General features: G+C 38.6%; 1 protein-coding gene across 7 annotated transcripts in view; it reads right to left on the bottom strand.

Moving 5' to 3' along the window:
• LOC106054254 (signal peptide peptidase-like 3) overlaps positions 1 to 15,726 on the bottom strand; it is a 52,400-nt gene that overhangs the window by 15,732 nt on the left and 20,942 nt on the right. For 4 of the 7 annotated variants that reach the window (XM_013210045.2, XM_013210046.2, XM_056006776.1 and 1 more), the window contains one exon: positions 5,455 to 5,524. In XM_013210045.2, coding sequence (XP_013065499.1) covers positions 5,455 to 5,492 — 38 coding nt within the window. In that variant the 5' untranslated portion in view covers positions 5,493 to 5,524. Of the gene's footprint in view, positions 1 to 5,454; positions 5,525 to 9,359; positions 9,393 to 14,929; positions 15,217 to 15,726 lie in introns of those variants that run through there. The other 3 variants (XM_056006775.1, XM_056006777.1, XM_013210047.2) reach the window with 3 other exon arrangements.

Raw genomic sequence — 15,726 nt, 5'->3', positions numbered from 1 at the left:
AGGTTCGCTGCATGCTATCTTTCATCTGTGTAGTATTATGTTATCAAAAAATATAAACTAATAATAAATAATCTATACAAATAGCGGCCATTCTTCTTAAATGTACGCCTGGATATTAAGAGGGTTAAAAGGGAAGGGGTCCTGTTTACTGCCTTTGAATACCCACCAGCACATACATCTGTACCTTCATAGACATCCATACATAATTACATTTGTATATTCACACAAACACATACATTCATTTATACATTCATAAACTCAGATGCACACACACACGCATATACATGCTTGTACATGTAGACACACTAATCATATTGTACACTGTACTTCACTGACATACATTTGTTTCCAAACATTTGTTTCCAAACATTTGTTTCCAAACATTTGTTCTATTAAGGAACTATTTGAATGTCTTACAAAACTCACTGCAGTCTGCATCATGAAAACAAAGAACTATGGCTCAGTCTTGCAGGAACTATTGTTTTCTGGGCATTTTGAACAAGAATATCACGGACAAATTAGAACCACAGCACAAAGTTGTCTAATAAAATATAAAAACTAACAACTGTAGAACTATGTACAAATACATACAATTGTTTACTAGTCTCTTTATTTTTGTGGACAGAGGAGGAGGAAAGTTCTGGTGCATACCTAAAATAGTATCACCTAACACAAAGGTGTATGAGAATAATAAAAAACCAGCACAAACCATTCCATTTGGCTCCTGAGCTCCTCACTAGGAATGTCTTTGAATGGCTGTTGTCAAGTGGCTCTTTGGTCTGTGTAAACAGTCTCATAACACATGGGAGGAATCTTTTCTTATTTGTTACACTAGACATTAGATCTTTGACTAGCTTGGTATCCTCTTCAATGGAATGTAACTTACTTAATTATCTTCAATAAAGTCCACTAGGGAATCGATGGAAAGGCTTTTATCCAGTGAACAGGTATAGACTGGAAGTTCTTCACCTCTAGTCCAGTCTGAGGCTTCCCAACAGTAACAACCATAGAAAGAGATTAGGGATAGTACCAAGTATACAGCCTGCTCGCTATAAGCAGCTGAGGGCAGCATGAAGAATAAGCCCCATATTCCTATACTGTAACCTCCACGATTCCGTGGAAGGACCGCCACTCCTATTGCTCTCCTGTGATTGCCCCTTTGTGGAACAGCATAGCAGACTTTTTTAATGAGGTCACTGGGCTATTTGTTCCATCCCACCCCAAGTGAGATACACAAAAATATAAAAAGCTCATCCAAGTTAGCCCGGGAGTGGGAGTGGCCTTGTTTGTTTTCCATTCTTAGCCTATCTGGGAGTGGCCTTGTTTGTTTTCCATTCTTAGCATATCTGGGAGTGGCCTTGTTTGTTTTCCATTCTTAGCCTATCTGGGAGTGGCCTTGTTTGTTTTCCATTCTTAGCCTATCTGGGAGTGGCCTTGTTTGTTTTCCATTCTTAGCCTATCTGGGAGTGGCCTTGTTTGTTTTCCATTCTTAGCCTATCTGGGAGTGGCCTTGTTTGTTTTCCATTCTTAGCCTATCTGGGAGTGGCCTTGTTTGTTTTCCATTCTTAGCCTATCTGGGAGTGGCCTTGTTTGTTTTCCATTCTTAGCCTATCTGGGAGTGGCCTTGTTTGTTTTCCATTCTTAGCCTATCTGGGAGTGGCCTTGTTTGTTTTCCATTCTTAGCCTATCTGGGAGTGACCTTGTTTGTTTTCCATTCTTAGCCTATCTGGGAGTGGCCTTGTTTGTTTTCCATTCTTAGCCTACTTGTTTGTTTTCCATTCTTAGCCTATCTGGGAGTGGCCTTGTTTGTTTTCCATTCTTAGCCTATCTGGGAGTGGCCTTGTTTGTTTTCCATTCTTAGCCTATCTGGGAGTGGCCTTGTTTGTTTTCCATTCTTAGCCTATCTGGGAGTGGCCTGTTTGTTTTCCATTCTTAGCCTATCTGGGAGTGGCCTTGTTTGTTTTCCATTCTTAGCCTATCTGGGGAGTGGCCTTGTTTGTTTTCCATTCTTAGCCTATCTGGGAGTGGCCTTGTTTGTTTTCCAATTCTTAGCCTATCTGGGAGTGGCCTTGTTTGTTTTCCATTCTTAGCCTATCTGGGAGTGGCCTTGTTTGTTTCCATTCTTAGCCTATCTGGGAGTGGCCTTGTTTGTTTTCCATTCTTAGCCTATCTGGGAGTGGCCTTGTTTGTTTTCCATTCTTAGCCTATCTGGGAGTGGCCTTGTTTGTTTTCCCATTCTTAGCCTATCTGGGAGTGGCCTTGTTTGTTTCCCATTCTTAGCCTATCTGGGAGTGCCTTGTTTGTTTCCCATTCTTAGCCTATCTGGGAGTGGCCTTGTTTGTTTTCCATTCTTCCTATGGGCTTTCCTTCTATCTATTTCCATGGAGGCACCATGCTGAGATGACGATGGCTGAATCCTGGCATACATAATAACCACATCTGCTAGGATTATTCTCCTGTATTAATTTCAAGTCATAAAATCTCTGACCATCAGAAAATTATGTAGTTAGCTTTAGCCAAACCCTTAATATTGTTTTGTTACATAAGGGACTAGCATAGAAGCAATAAGGACACATTTTAAAAAAAGGGAGGGGCTGAATGCTGGAATGGGGGTGGGGGCGGAGAGGAGGGCCATAAAAAAAAATCACCTTCGTCAAAGAAAGACTTGCAATAAAAAAAAAATTAGTGTGACATCAAATGAGGTGTGGCATCAAATGAAGTGTGACATCAAATGAGGTGTGACATCAAATGAAGTGTGACAGACATCAAAAGAAGTGAGACATCAAATGAGGTGTGACAGACATCAAATGAAGTGTGACATCAAATGAAGTGTGACAGACATCAAATGAAGTGTGACAGACATCAAATGAGGTGTAAACAGAAAGATCAATAAAAGAATATCCAAGTTTTCATCTATTATTTTTTCAAATGAAAAAATAAAGAAAAAAAAATGAGACATATAGCCTCAGGGACAGTGGACCAGAACTAGCCAACAGGCCATGTAACTAAATACAGGATATTTTATGTAACATGGAAACATAAAGAGTCATTTAAAAAGTTTCCAAAAACATTCCATAACACAATAATGAAACTACACCAGGCATTGAAATTTTGGTCTGTTTTTTTACAAGCTTATATCAACTTATTCAGTAAAAAGTTTGAACATGCTCTTTGAAAATTTGCACAATTATTCATTGGTAGAGACAATACATGAATCAATTTTAAAAATTAGCCAATTAGTCAATTAATTACTGTTAATAAATTATTTTGTTTGATACCTACAAGGGAAATTAGTCCTTCAGTATTCAGAGATATGGCAAAAAGTTGAAACAATTACTTAGTGTACCCAACAAAACATAATTCAATTTAAAAATTAATCAATTAATCAAATAATTATTTCGTTCGATTTTGAAAAGGGGAAATAGCTTCTACATTATTGAGATGAGTGTGGAGTTCTTCCCATTAGAGCCGCTTTGTTTTGTTTAAAAAAATTCTTTATATTTTGCTTGTTAACAGTTGACAACACAGCTTAAAAAACAACAACCCAAGAACTACAGCTATTTAGATCAGTACAACTAGATAAAGACACCCCCCCCCCATTTCCTCTCTCTCTCTCTCTCACACACACACACAAGACAAGAGAAAGTCTGTATATATTTTGTCAGTCAAAAGACAATTCATATACTCCTTCAGTCCCCTCCCTCTTCACCCAACATCGTGTGCAGTAACGTTACACTTGATAAGATCAAACCCTTGGTTGACTCAAGTTGACTGCCTTATGATAAACATCCCAATTCATTCTTTCTCTTTACTTCCTCCCCCATACATCCATGTTGCCCGGGGCAGCTTTTTAAGTCCGCACATTCTATTCGTCCACAAGGATGGTCAGTAATGACCAGAACTAAAGTATGCATTATGATTGCCGATACAGTGAGCCAATCAGTTATAACCTAGCCGACTCTTATCTACATAGCTTATTAGATCTAGATGTACACCCAGAGCAATATACCTCCAGACAATGCAATCACAATAGACAGGTGTGGGCAACTCATTGAAAGGGCTTAAATTCTCATGTACAGCTTAAACTCTAAAAGCTGATGTCTGGGTAAAAACATTGAGGTGTTTTAAAAGCGGGCAGCTCACCTACAAGCCTGTGCAACTAGAGTTTACTAGTTGGATGTTACATTAGATTATCAAAGAAGAAGCTCAATTACATAATCAACAGTTAATTGCATTTTGTATTTGCTGGCACTGTCATGATTTCCAGCGTACACAATGATAAAACTATTTTAAAATTAGAAAGAGACTTACATCCATCAGATCTATGTCAATTATAAACTATAAATATACACACATAATGTACTCACGATATAAAGGCTGTCTATGTTACATACACACATAATGCACTCACGATATAAAGGCTGTCTTGTTGCACACATAATGCACTCACGATATAAAGGCTGTCTCTGTTACACACACACATAATGCACTCACGATATAAAGGCTGTCTTGTTGTACATACACATAATGTACTCACGATATAAAGGCTGTCTTGTCTTGTTGCACACATAATGTACTCACGATATAAAGGCTGTCTCTGTTACACACAGACACACATAATGTACTCACGATATAGTGGCTGTCTCTTACACACAGACACACATAATGTACTCACGATATAGAGGCTGTCTCTTACACACAGACACACATAATGTCCTCACGATATAGAGGCTGTCTCTAACACACAGACACACATAATGTACTCACGATATAGAGGCTGTCTCTAACACACAGACACACATAATGTACTCACGATATAGTGGCTGTCTCTTACACACAGACACATATAATGTACTCACGATATAGAGGCTGTCTCTAACACACAGACACACATAATGTACTCACGATATAGAGGCTGTCTCTAACACACAGACACACATAATGTACTCATGATATAGTGGCTGTCTCTTACACACAGACACACATAATGCACTCACGATATAGTGGCTGTCTCTTACACACAGACACAGATAATGTACTCACGATATAGAGGCTGTCTCTAACACACACACACATAATGTACTCAAGATATAGAGGCTGTCTCTAACACACAGACACACATAATGTACTCACGATATAGAGGCTGTCTCTTACACACAGACACACATAATGTACTTACGATATAGAGGCTGTCTCTTACACACAGACACACATAATGTACTCACGATATAGTGGCTGTCTCTTACACACAGACACACAAAATGCACTCACGATATAGAGGCTGTCTCAACACACAGACACACATAATGTACTCACGATATAGAGGCTGTCTCTAACACACAGACACACATAATGTACTCACGATATAGAGGCTGTCTCTTACACACAGACACACAAAATGTACTCACGATATAGTGGCTGTCTCTAACACACAGACACACATAATGTACTCACGATATAGTGGCTGTCTCCGTGTTCTGCTCTTCAGGCATTTCTTCCAGTCTGACCAGTCCACCATCCAAACCTGTGGAGGACAGAAAACAAAGTACAAGCGACTTGACAAGTGGATCTACAAGGTCTAGAGAAGACTGGACATAGTCTTCTTGCTTGTCACATGTAGTCCCTTTTTTAAACAAATTTACTATTCATGCACAGTACATTGGGGCTTGTTAGAATGTCATGTCGTCACTACGTTCTTTGCACAAACGAAAACAAGAAAAATAAAAAAATACTTAAAAGAAGAAAAAAAAAGCGTATATTAAGCGTAGTTGTATCAATTACTTTGGATCAGTCGTAATCAAATTTGTAATAGGTCTAGACTAACAATAATAAATCTGTGCGATTAGAAATATGTTTACCAATTGTATTTGTTTGGTGTAATTTCATGCATTTAGCTATCTCACTACGCTTTGATCCTAGCACTCGTCTGGACCAGTTGGGGAAGGGGTGGAGAGAAGGGGGTTCCTGTTTAGTAATCGCTTTTTAAATGCATTTATATATTAAAAAAAAGGTGAACAATATGAATTCGAACTCAAAGGCTCAAGTCTCCTCAAGCCTCCACAAGCTAACACACTAACCACTGTGCCAGGGAAGTGATTATGAAAATAAAACGTTTTATAGTTATGTATTACAGTATTGTTGGTTTCAAACTTTAAAGTCGCGTACTATTTCTACCTACATAGCTCAAAGAAAACTAATTCAACTTATAGCACCACATTAGTCAAGTTAATTTCTTTCCCAAAATTAGTAGAGTTTTGAGTTTAGGCACATCGGCACAATTTAGGCCATGTCGTGCCCGTAATCCTTTAAGGATCACTCTTCCTTTATATAACAAGGGCTAAATTCTAGACAGTTAAATCATTAAAAACAATCCTATTCACACTTAAAATAGTAAAGGTAGTAAAAATTTCAATAATTTTGTAAAAATCTTATGTTCACAATTCATAAATCAGATCTTCGTAGACAACCCCACTTCCCGGATAAAGCCCAGTACCTTCCCAGGGTCGACATTGTCGAATAGTGTTTTTAAGTTGTGTGCTCTAAAAAATTTCTCCCTGACATCCTGGTATCTAGGGCAATCATTGACGATATGTTCCACAGTGAGACGAGAGTCACAGTACTCACAAAGTGGGGGCTCCTCTCTCTTCAGCACAAAAGAGTGCGTGATGTAGGTGTGGCCAATCCTAAGTCTGGACATGGTCGTGCTACCACGCCACAATCTGACTTGAGTTTGTTGTGAGTCTCAGCCTCCCATCGGTCCTGCCACTCTCGATAGGTGGCAGAGGCAATACTTTGTTTCAGGTCCGAGCTGGGAATTTGGGTTCCTGACACCGCGTGATTTAGGGCTCTCTTTGCTTCTCTGTCTGCGGCTTCGTTTCCCTCAAAGCCCACATGGGAGGGGGCCCAGATGAAGGTGACATCCCTATGGTCGGCTGTTATTTGGTCCAACAGCTTTAGGCTCTCATGTACCAATGGAATGTCATAAGTGCAAGCGATACTGCTTGTAATTCGGTCGTAAAGATGGAGCAGCCATCGGGGAGTGTACGGGAGATTGTTTTGTTCCAAAAAGAACAGGCACACGCGACCTTTCCATCCATGTTGGATCCGTCAGTGTAGATGGTGCCACAATCTCCGTAGCTCTCCTGCAGTTCCCTAAAGTGGACTTGTAGTATGCTTGGGCCTGTATTTTCTTTTTTTGAAATTAAGGAGGATAAATTTAATTTGGGTTTATTCATTTGCCAAGGAGGATTCTGTGGGGTTTCTATTTTAGAATTTGGTCAATTGGTGGGGTTAAATTTTGGATGTGTTAGTAATTAGTAATTACCCATAGTTAACTAATCGTCTGGTCAGGGCCAGAAGTGCTTTTAGATGCCTCCAAGCGAGAGTTAATAAATCGTTCCTTCTGCCTACAAAAATCAGTGTCTACCAAGCAGTGGTTCTCTCAACTTTTCTATATGGAACTGAGACATGGGTACTATACAGAAAGCAATTAAGACTTCTTGAACGCTTTCACCAAAGATGCTTGCATTCCATCATGGACATACGGTGGCAATACCGCACTACAAACAGCGATGTCCTTGCGAACGCCGGTATGGACAGTATACAAGGACTTTTTATCTTCCGACAGTTACGCTGGGCAGAGCACGTATCCCGAATAGGAGACGAACGTATGCCGAAAACATTTTTTTTTTGGTGAGCTGAAAGGTGTTTGACGTAACAGAGGCGCTTTAAAGACCAGCTTAGGCGCAATAATACTACTCAGTTCAACTTTTTTTGTCTTCATTCTAAAACGATGCGAAGAATTCTTAAAGTGAAGAATTCAGAGTATTACTAGCTGTCAGCAACGCACTATTCCGTATCGACAATTGTGAATACGACACGATGAACTGGTTCAACGACTGACATTCACAATGACAGATTGAAGACATTGCCACGTTGGACACTGCCGACCAGTTGAAAGACTGCGATTTCTTTACGGCAATTCTGATCGATCTGAACGACGAATCAAAACCTGATTGCCGTCAACAATGACTGATGAAAGACTTTCAGCACTAAGCTTGGTGAGTGTTCATCGCCAGCTTGCCCATCGCGACGAGAAGCTAAGTTATTGAAAGTTTCGGCAGCCATAGCCACAGTTTTGTTTGCTCGACCGCAGGAAGTTACGAGCAGCAAGGATTAACTTAACAACGTATTTGATTAAAATTTCATGAAACAAGCATTTACAAAGCAGTTAATTTTATAACATTGTAATTGTATTTGTTAGTGAAAAATAAACGTGTTAGGCAAGACATTGTTTTGTACAGAGGTATTGGGGGGGGGGGGCGAGTTCTTTTCTTTAATATTCTTCGTAACCAGAAAGTTAAAGCTACAACTATGAGCCGTTGGTTGCAACTTGCACCTCCCTGCAAAAAATCCTGCAGGCGCCCATGCTGAGTTGGGATAAAACTTGCTATTTCGTATCTTCTAACAAGGTCATAAGTGGAATGTACAAATCACTGATCTGCTGGTACCGACTGAACAATTTTCAGGAAGGAATGTTGAAACATTTACAAGTCAACTTACATCTAATAAAAAAATATTATCAACTAACGACCTTTACAGTATCTTGTTAATTACAAAAACAAAAAATAAGCATAGGGCCTATACCGAAAGAACGACATTCATCTATTCATCTTAGGATGGCATGTATTTCGGTTTCCCTGGTGTAGACAACATGAAGGAAAGTCAACTACTTCGACAAAATTCCCAATTCTGTTGAGGCCTATTTCTGACAAGACAGCATGGCTTTATAATTAGTTTTGGGAATTCCCAGTCGTTACACATAAGCGAAAAAAAAAAATCAATGCAGTGTCCTGCAGTGGGACGGGGGATTCCCACAGCTTAGACTTCATGAAGAAACTATTTACACTCGATTGACGGTCTATGTACTCTTACTGCTCCATGATAACTGACTAGTAGATCTAGATCATCTACCGTGGGAGTCACCTTCATGAACTGAGGGGCTCATTACGTACACCAAAGTGCATTCACTGTGTGGAGAGAACAAACGTAAAGAACACCCCCCTCCCTCCAGGTAGGAAAGAATGTCCCATCTATGACCTCCCCACCCAGGACTAGGATGGACTCGTGTTTTCGTTGTGAATAAATACAAAACAAAAACAATCCTGACGTGGTAGATGTTCAAGACATGACAGTATTTTGTTGTTTTTAAATCATAGTATAATAATAAAAGAAGAACAGACCTACGTCTTAGCATTCGACTTACTACATCAAAAAAAAAAAAAAGGTTTTCAACATTTCTCAACATAATACTATACACTATACACAGTCTTATTTTCAAATTACAAGTCAGAGTTTACCTTCCCGTGAACTGCTTACACACAGAGCGAGGAGACGGAATGAGACATTAGGATCTTATATCAATAGCCCAAACGTTAGATCTATTAATATAAGTTGTATTATCACCAATCATTTTGAACCCAAGCTTATCAACACTGTTCAATAATAGGTCATACAGAGAAATTACCTTCACGCGTGGCTAGTGCAGCGAATCAGTGTCTTGGTACAAGTTATTTCTCCCCAGATCTGGATGTTTTTGTGAGTGAGTTACTTTTAAATGAATTACTTTAAAGTTGTAGTACTGTTCAATATGGGGTTTTATTAAGCAATTATATCCACAGGGATTACATAACGACATGTTGCGATCTGAAGGATATTTCTTGAAACAATCGACTGGAGAGTCATAGCACTCTCAAAACAACATATATATTACGTTGCAAAACAATTTATTACATTTTAAGATGGTTTCTTTCTTTATTATTCATGACGGATGGACCGACTGACAGACACAGAGACGGACAGACAGACAGACAGATTGAATCCACTATGAATGTGATAAAGAAACACATTGTTTACCTTTAAGTTACCTCTATACGATAGACCCAAGTAGATCTCAAGCAGAACTTTAACCCCTTCATTTTGTTTTCCTATAAGCGCCAAGCTTTCATGAACCGTTGCAGCATTAAATGTATCGCCGAGTTCTTACTGACTGATAGACAGAAGAGAATGTATCGCTGAGTTCTTACTGACTGATAGACAGAAGAGAATGTATCGCCGAGTTCTTACTGACTAATAGACAGAAGAGAATGTATCGCCGAGTCCTTACTGACTGATAGACAGAAGAGAATGTATCGCCGAGTTCTTACTGACTGATAGACAGAAGAGAATGTATCGCTGAGTTCTTACTGACAGACAGAAGAGAATGTATCGCTGAGTTCTTACTGATTGATAGACATAAGAGAATGTATCGCTGAGTTCTTACTGATTGATAGACAGAAGAGAATGTATCGCTGAGTTCTTACTGATTGATAGACAGAAGAGAATGTATCGCTGAGTTCTTACTGACTGATAGACAGAAGAGAATGTATCGCTGAGTTCTTACTGACTGATAGACAGAAGATAATGTATCGCTGAGTTCTTACTGACTGATAGACAGAAGAGAATGTATCGCTGAGTTCTTACTGATTGATAGACAGAAGAGAATGTATCGCTGAGTTCTTACTGACTGATAGACAGAAGATAATGTATCGCTGAGTTCTTACTGACTGATAGACAGAAGAGAATGTATCGCTGAGTTCTTACTGACTGATAGACAGAAGAGAATGTATCGCTGAGTTCTTACTGACAGACAGAAGAGAATGTATCGCTGAGTTCTTACTGACTGAAAGACAGAAGAGAATGTATCGCTGAGTTCTTACTGACTGATAGACAGAAGAGAATGTATCGCTGAGTTCTTACTGATTGATAGACAGAAGAGAATGTATCGCTGAGTTCTTACTGACAGACAGAAGAGAATGTATCGCTGAGTTCTTACTGACTGATAGACAGAAGAGAATGTATCGCTGAGTTCTTACTGACTGATAGACAGAAGAGAATGTATCGCTGAGTTCTTACTGACAGACAGAAGAGAATGTATCGCTGAGTTCTTACTGACTGATAGACAGAAGAGAATGTATCGCTGAGTTCTTACTGATAGACAGAAGAGAATGTATCGCCGAGTCCTTACTGACTGATAGACAGAAGAGAATGTATCGCTGAGTTCTTACTGACTGATAGACAGAAGAGAATGTATCACTGAGTTCTTACTGACTGATAGACAGAAGAGAATGTATCGCTGAGTTCTTACTGACTGATAGAAGAGAATGTATCGCTGAGTTCTTACTGACTAATAGACAGAAGAGAATGTATCGCTGAGTTCTTACTGACTGATAGACAGAAGAGAATGTATCGCTGAGTTCTTACTGACAGACAGAAGAGAATGTATCGCTGAGTTCTTACTGACTGATAGACAGAAGAGAATGTATCGCTGAGTTCTTACTGACTGATAGACAGAAGAGAATGTATCGCTGAGTTCTTACTGACTGATAGACAGAAGAGAATGTATCGCTGAGTTCTTACTGACTGATAGACAGAAGAGAATGTATCGCTGAGTTCTTACTGACTGAAAGACAGAAGAGAATATATCGCTGAGTCTTTACTGACTGCAAGACAGAAGAGAATGTATCGCCGAGTTCTTACTGACTGAAAGACAGAAGAGAAAGTATCGCTGATTTCTTACTGACTGATAGACAGAAGAGAATGTATCGCTGAGTTCTTACTGACTGAAAGACAGAAGAGAATGTATCGCTGAGTTCTTACTGACTGAAAGACAGAAGAGAATGTATCGCTGAGTTCTTACTGACTGAAAGACAGAAGAGAATGTATCGCCGAGTTCTTACTGACTGATAGACAGAAGAGAATGTATCGCTGAGTTCTTACTGACTGAAAGACAGAAGAGAATATATCGCTGAGTCTTTACTGACTGCAAGACAGAAGAGAATGTATCGCCGAGTTCTTACTGACTGAAAGACAGAAGAGAATGTATCGCCGAGTCTTTACTGACTCAAAAGTTGAACTACAAATGTAAAGTACATGGCGACTCTCCCAATGTTTTAATAGTACAAGGTACACTTTGAACACTTCGCCTTGTTGACTGCGACACGAGCCAATGAAACGCTAGTCTCGACACTGGAGAGAGAGAGAGAGAATAAGGGGGAGGTGGGATTTAAACACAAAAGTTCTTTGATGGTATTCTATTACATTGATTAACATCATAAAGTAACCAGCAAATATAAAATAAATACTTTAAAAAAATGAATATAAAAGCACATATATTATTTAGTTCGGATCAGTTATGTTACTAACTCTGCATTAGATTTAGATTCTTCTAGACTAACAATAAATAAGCATTTATAAAAATTTTAAAAAAAAAGGGGGGGGGGGGGAAATGACCTGAATTCGAACTCGTGGCTTTGGCTATCTCAGGCTTCTCAAGCCAACACAGTAACCACTCTGCTAGTGAGGCGCTTAGGAACATGGAAGGTTGTAGAGTTTGTTTCTATAGTCTAGTTCTATTTTTCACGTTTTTGTCCATTAAGACTCAGGCGGCGACATATAAAGGGGAATAATTCATTTTTACCACCACTTCTCTCAATTACAATTTCTTTTCCCTTGTTGAAGATACCTAACAAAATAATTACCAATAGTTAATTAACTAATTTGTTAATTTTATTTTTATTATTGTGTTGGCAAGTAAAAGAAATAATTGTGCAAAATTTCAGTTTGATCCGAGATTGGGTGTACAAATATTTTATCTGACAGACAGAGTGAGTTGATATGAGCTTTGTAATAAAAAGTGACCGCACACGATAGCTGGGTGAGGAGGTGGCAGATGATAGGCTACATGTAAAAGGTGGAGAACTGGCCACTTCTCTAATGAAGCGAGCAATTTGATTTAATCCAAGACAACTGTTCAAAAGTGTACTAGAATTTATTATTATTACTATTTTATTTTTTTTTTGGTTTTACCAGAATCATTGATTAGACCAGACATCCTTTAAATGAACTCTAGATCGAGTTGAACTGAAGATACCAGAGTAGCCATGGCATAAGAAAAGCGATAAAGCAAAAAGAATCAGCAACTTTCATACAGGCACTCGCCCCAAAATAGCACGTAGACGTTTTAATTGCAAAAAAGATGAGCTGAAACTCTTTGAAACTCTAGGCATGTAAACAAAACGCTCTGTGTGGAAGAGGTCCAAGCTTATGTCCAAATAAACACTTCTATTTCCAATGGATGGACACTATGGACGCACGGATTAGAACACGTGGCCGAAGACCGAGCACACCGGGAACCCCCGCCATTTTCCTATAGTTGACCAAGCTAACCGTGCAGGACTCGCCATTGATGTAACGGTCCCTAGATGAACTGCGCTCTATTACAACTCCACACTGTGCAATAGGAATGCTCTCGCCATAGCAATAAGAAGCTTCTCGCCACAAGTGAGCAAATACACGCATAACAATGTAGTCGTGCCAGTCTATAAAACCAAACTTCATTGTCTTGGCCTAAGACAAACTGGTGCCAGAAATGATTTCAGATTAGTATTTCTATTAGACGTTCACCCTTTCCTCATTACAGAGCGACACGTTCAGAAATAATGATTAAGAAATAGATGTAGATCTATCAATCAATTATTATAAAATGGAGAAGGATAAAAATGGCAAACCTTGGTATGCAAGATATAGAAAGTAACAAGTTGTAGTGCCTTATAGAATATAAAAGACAAGACATATTGATAGCTAATACAAAAGCATGTTAACATTGCCAACTAACTATTTTTTTACCAAAAATTGTAAAGCCTGTTTACTTTATTGATGTAAATACATGTTCAAATCCATGGACTTCACATTTTAAACTATTTGTTTTGTGCTGAGAGAACTCGAACTATGATAGCGTTTAGAAAATCGTACCAATACCAAAGTCACTATTATTGTTTTAACTACTAATTCTATTTAAATATTATACACAATAGTTCAAAAAAGAGAATATTGACCGTTCGGACCTGAGAGAATAAACTTTGTACACATGTAACCAATATGCTTGCGCCTAGCCTAAAAACAATCGTAACCATCAGCAGGGCCGGCCATAGGCATCGGCAAACTAGGCAGCCGCATGGGGCCTTCAATTGGGAGACTTCGCACATGACTAAAAAAGATCACATTTAGCAATGTTTGGATGGTATAAAGATCACATTTAATAAGGGTTGGAAGGTATAAAGATCACATTTAATAAGGGTTGGAAGTTATAAAGATCACATTTAATAAGGGTTGGAAGGTATAAAGATCACACGTATTTAGTGTTGGAAGGTATAAAGGACACATGTATTTAGTGTTGGAAGGTATAAAGATCACACGTATTTAGTGTACGAAGGTATAAAGATCACACGTATTTAGTGTTGGAAGGTATAAAGGACACACGTATTTAGTGTTGGAAGGTATAAAGATCACATGTATTTAGTGTTGGAAGGTATAAAGGACACGTATTTAGTGTTGGAAGGTATAAAGATCACACGTATTTAGTGTACGAAGGTATAAAGATCACACGGATTTAGTGTACGCAGGTATAAAGATCACACGTATTTAATGTTGGAAGGTATAAAGATCACACCTATTTAGAGTACGAAGGTATAAAGATCACACCTATTTAGTGTACAAAGGTATAAAGGCAACACATGTATTTAGTGTTGGAAGGTATAAAGACAACACACGTATTTAGTGTACGAAGGTATAAAGATCATACCTAGTATGATATAAAAGGTATAAAGATCACACATAGTAATTGTTTGGAAAGTGTAAAGATCACATTAGAAAGTGTTTGTATAAAAGTCACATGTAGGTCTAGTATGAGATCAAACATTGTAAACATTCTAAAGGTATAAAGATAACACATCATGAGAATTGCAAGCTTTAAAGATCACAGATGGTAACAGTTGCTAGCTATAACTATCACAAATTCTACGAGTCCTACTGGATAAAGATCACTAGTTACCAGACCATAGATCCATGGCCCAAGAAATTCAACTGCTTTATTAAATGCCGACTATAGAGCCAACAATTTCAACACGAGTCCAAGGTGGTCAATCTACCGTGACATTTAAATTAAAAAAAAACAACACATCTTGACACTTGACCTTTCAACGAGTCTCGTTGGCCAAACGGTTGTACAAAGCCGATCTATGTTGGTCTCTATTCTAAAAGTACACAAAATAAGGGCAAAAAGTCCCACTCTTACACAGTTTCTAACTCCTCCCACTTAGCACACAACATGTTCAATGGAGAAAGGTGAAAGGTCAACCAATGTAATAATAAAAATGCCTTTTTTAAGTGACAGTCCTAGGGGAAGGAATTTTTATTTTTTGACAAAGTTGAAAGTAAGCTTCTGGATAGGAGGAGGTGACGACAAAAAAAAAAATGAGCGAGATGAATTCTTTAGAAAAACAAACAACAACCACCTTTGTTTTATATGTTTACAGTCTTTACAAAAATATATCAACAAGCACATTGTAGATGTACAGGTCTTTAAAACTAATATATACAAGAGTTATTACTAATCAGAACAAAGAACATTCCTAAAACAATCATAGTTCAAAGAACCTGTTCAAGTATTTCCCCCCTTCCTAAGCCTAGAGGAGACTATCGAACACCTCACGAGTAATACACTACAAGAGAGAGGGAGGGGGGGGGGCTCCAATATTTACAAAACAATAAAGGCCTGTTGTGGACAAAAGTGGGTTATTAGTTTCAGTTCAGACGAGCATACACCTCTCTCTCTCCCAGACACACACA

This window comes from Biomphalaria glabrata, chromosome 12, assembly GCF_947242115.1.
Source record: "Biomphalaria glabrata chromosome 12, xgBioGlab47.1, whole genome shotgun sequence".
NCBI lineage: Eukaryota > Metazoa > Mollusca > Gastropoda > Planorbidae > Biomphalaria > Biomphalaria glabrata.
This window is presented reverse-complemented; position numbering and strand designations above follow the sequence as displayed.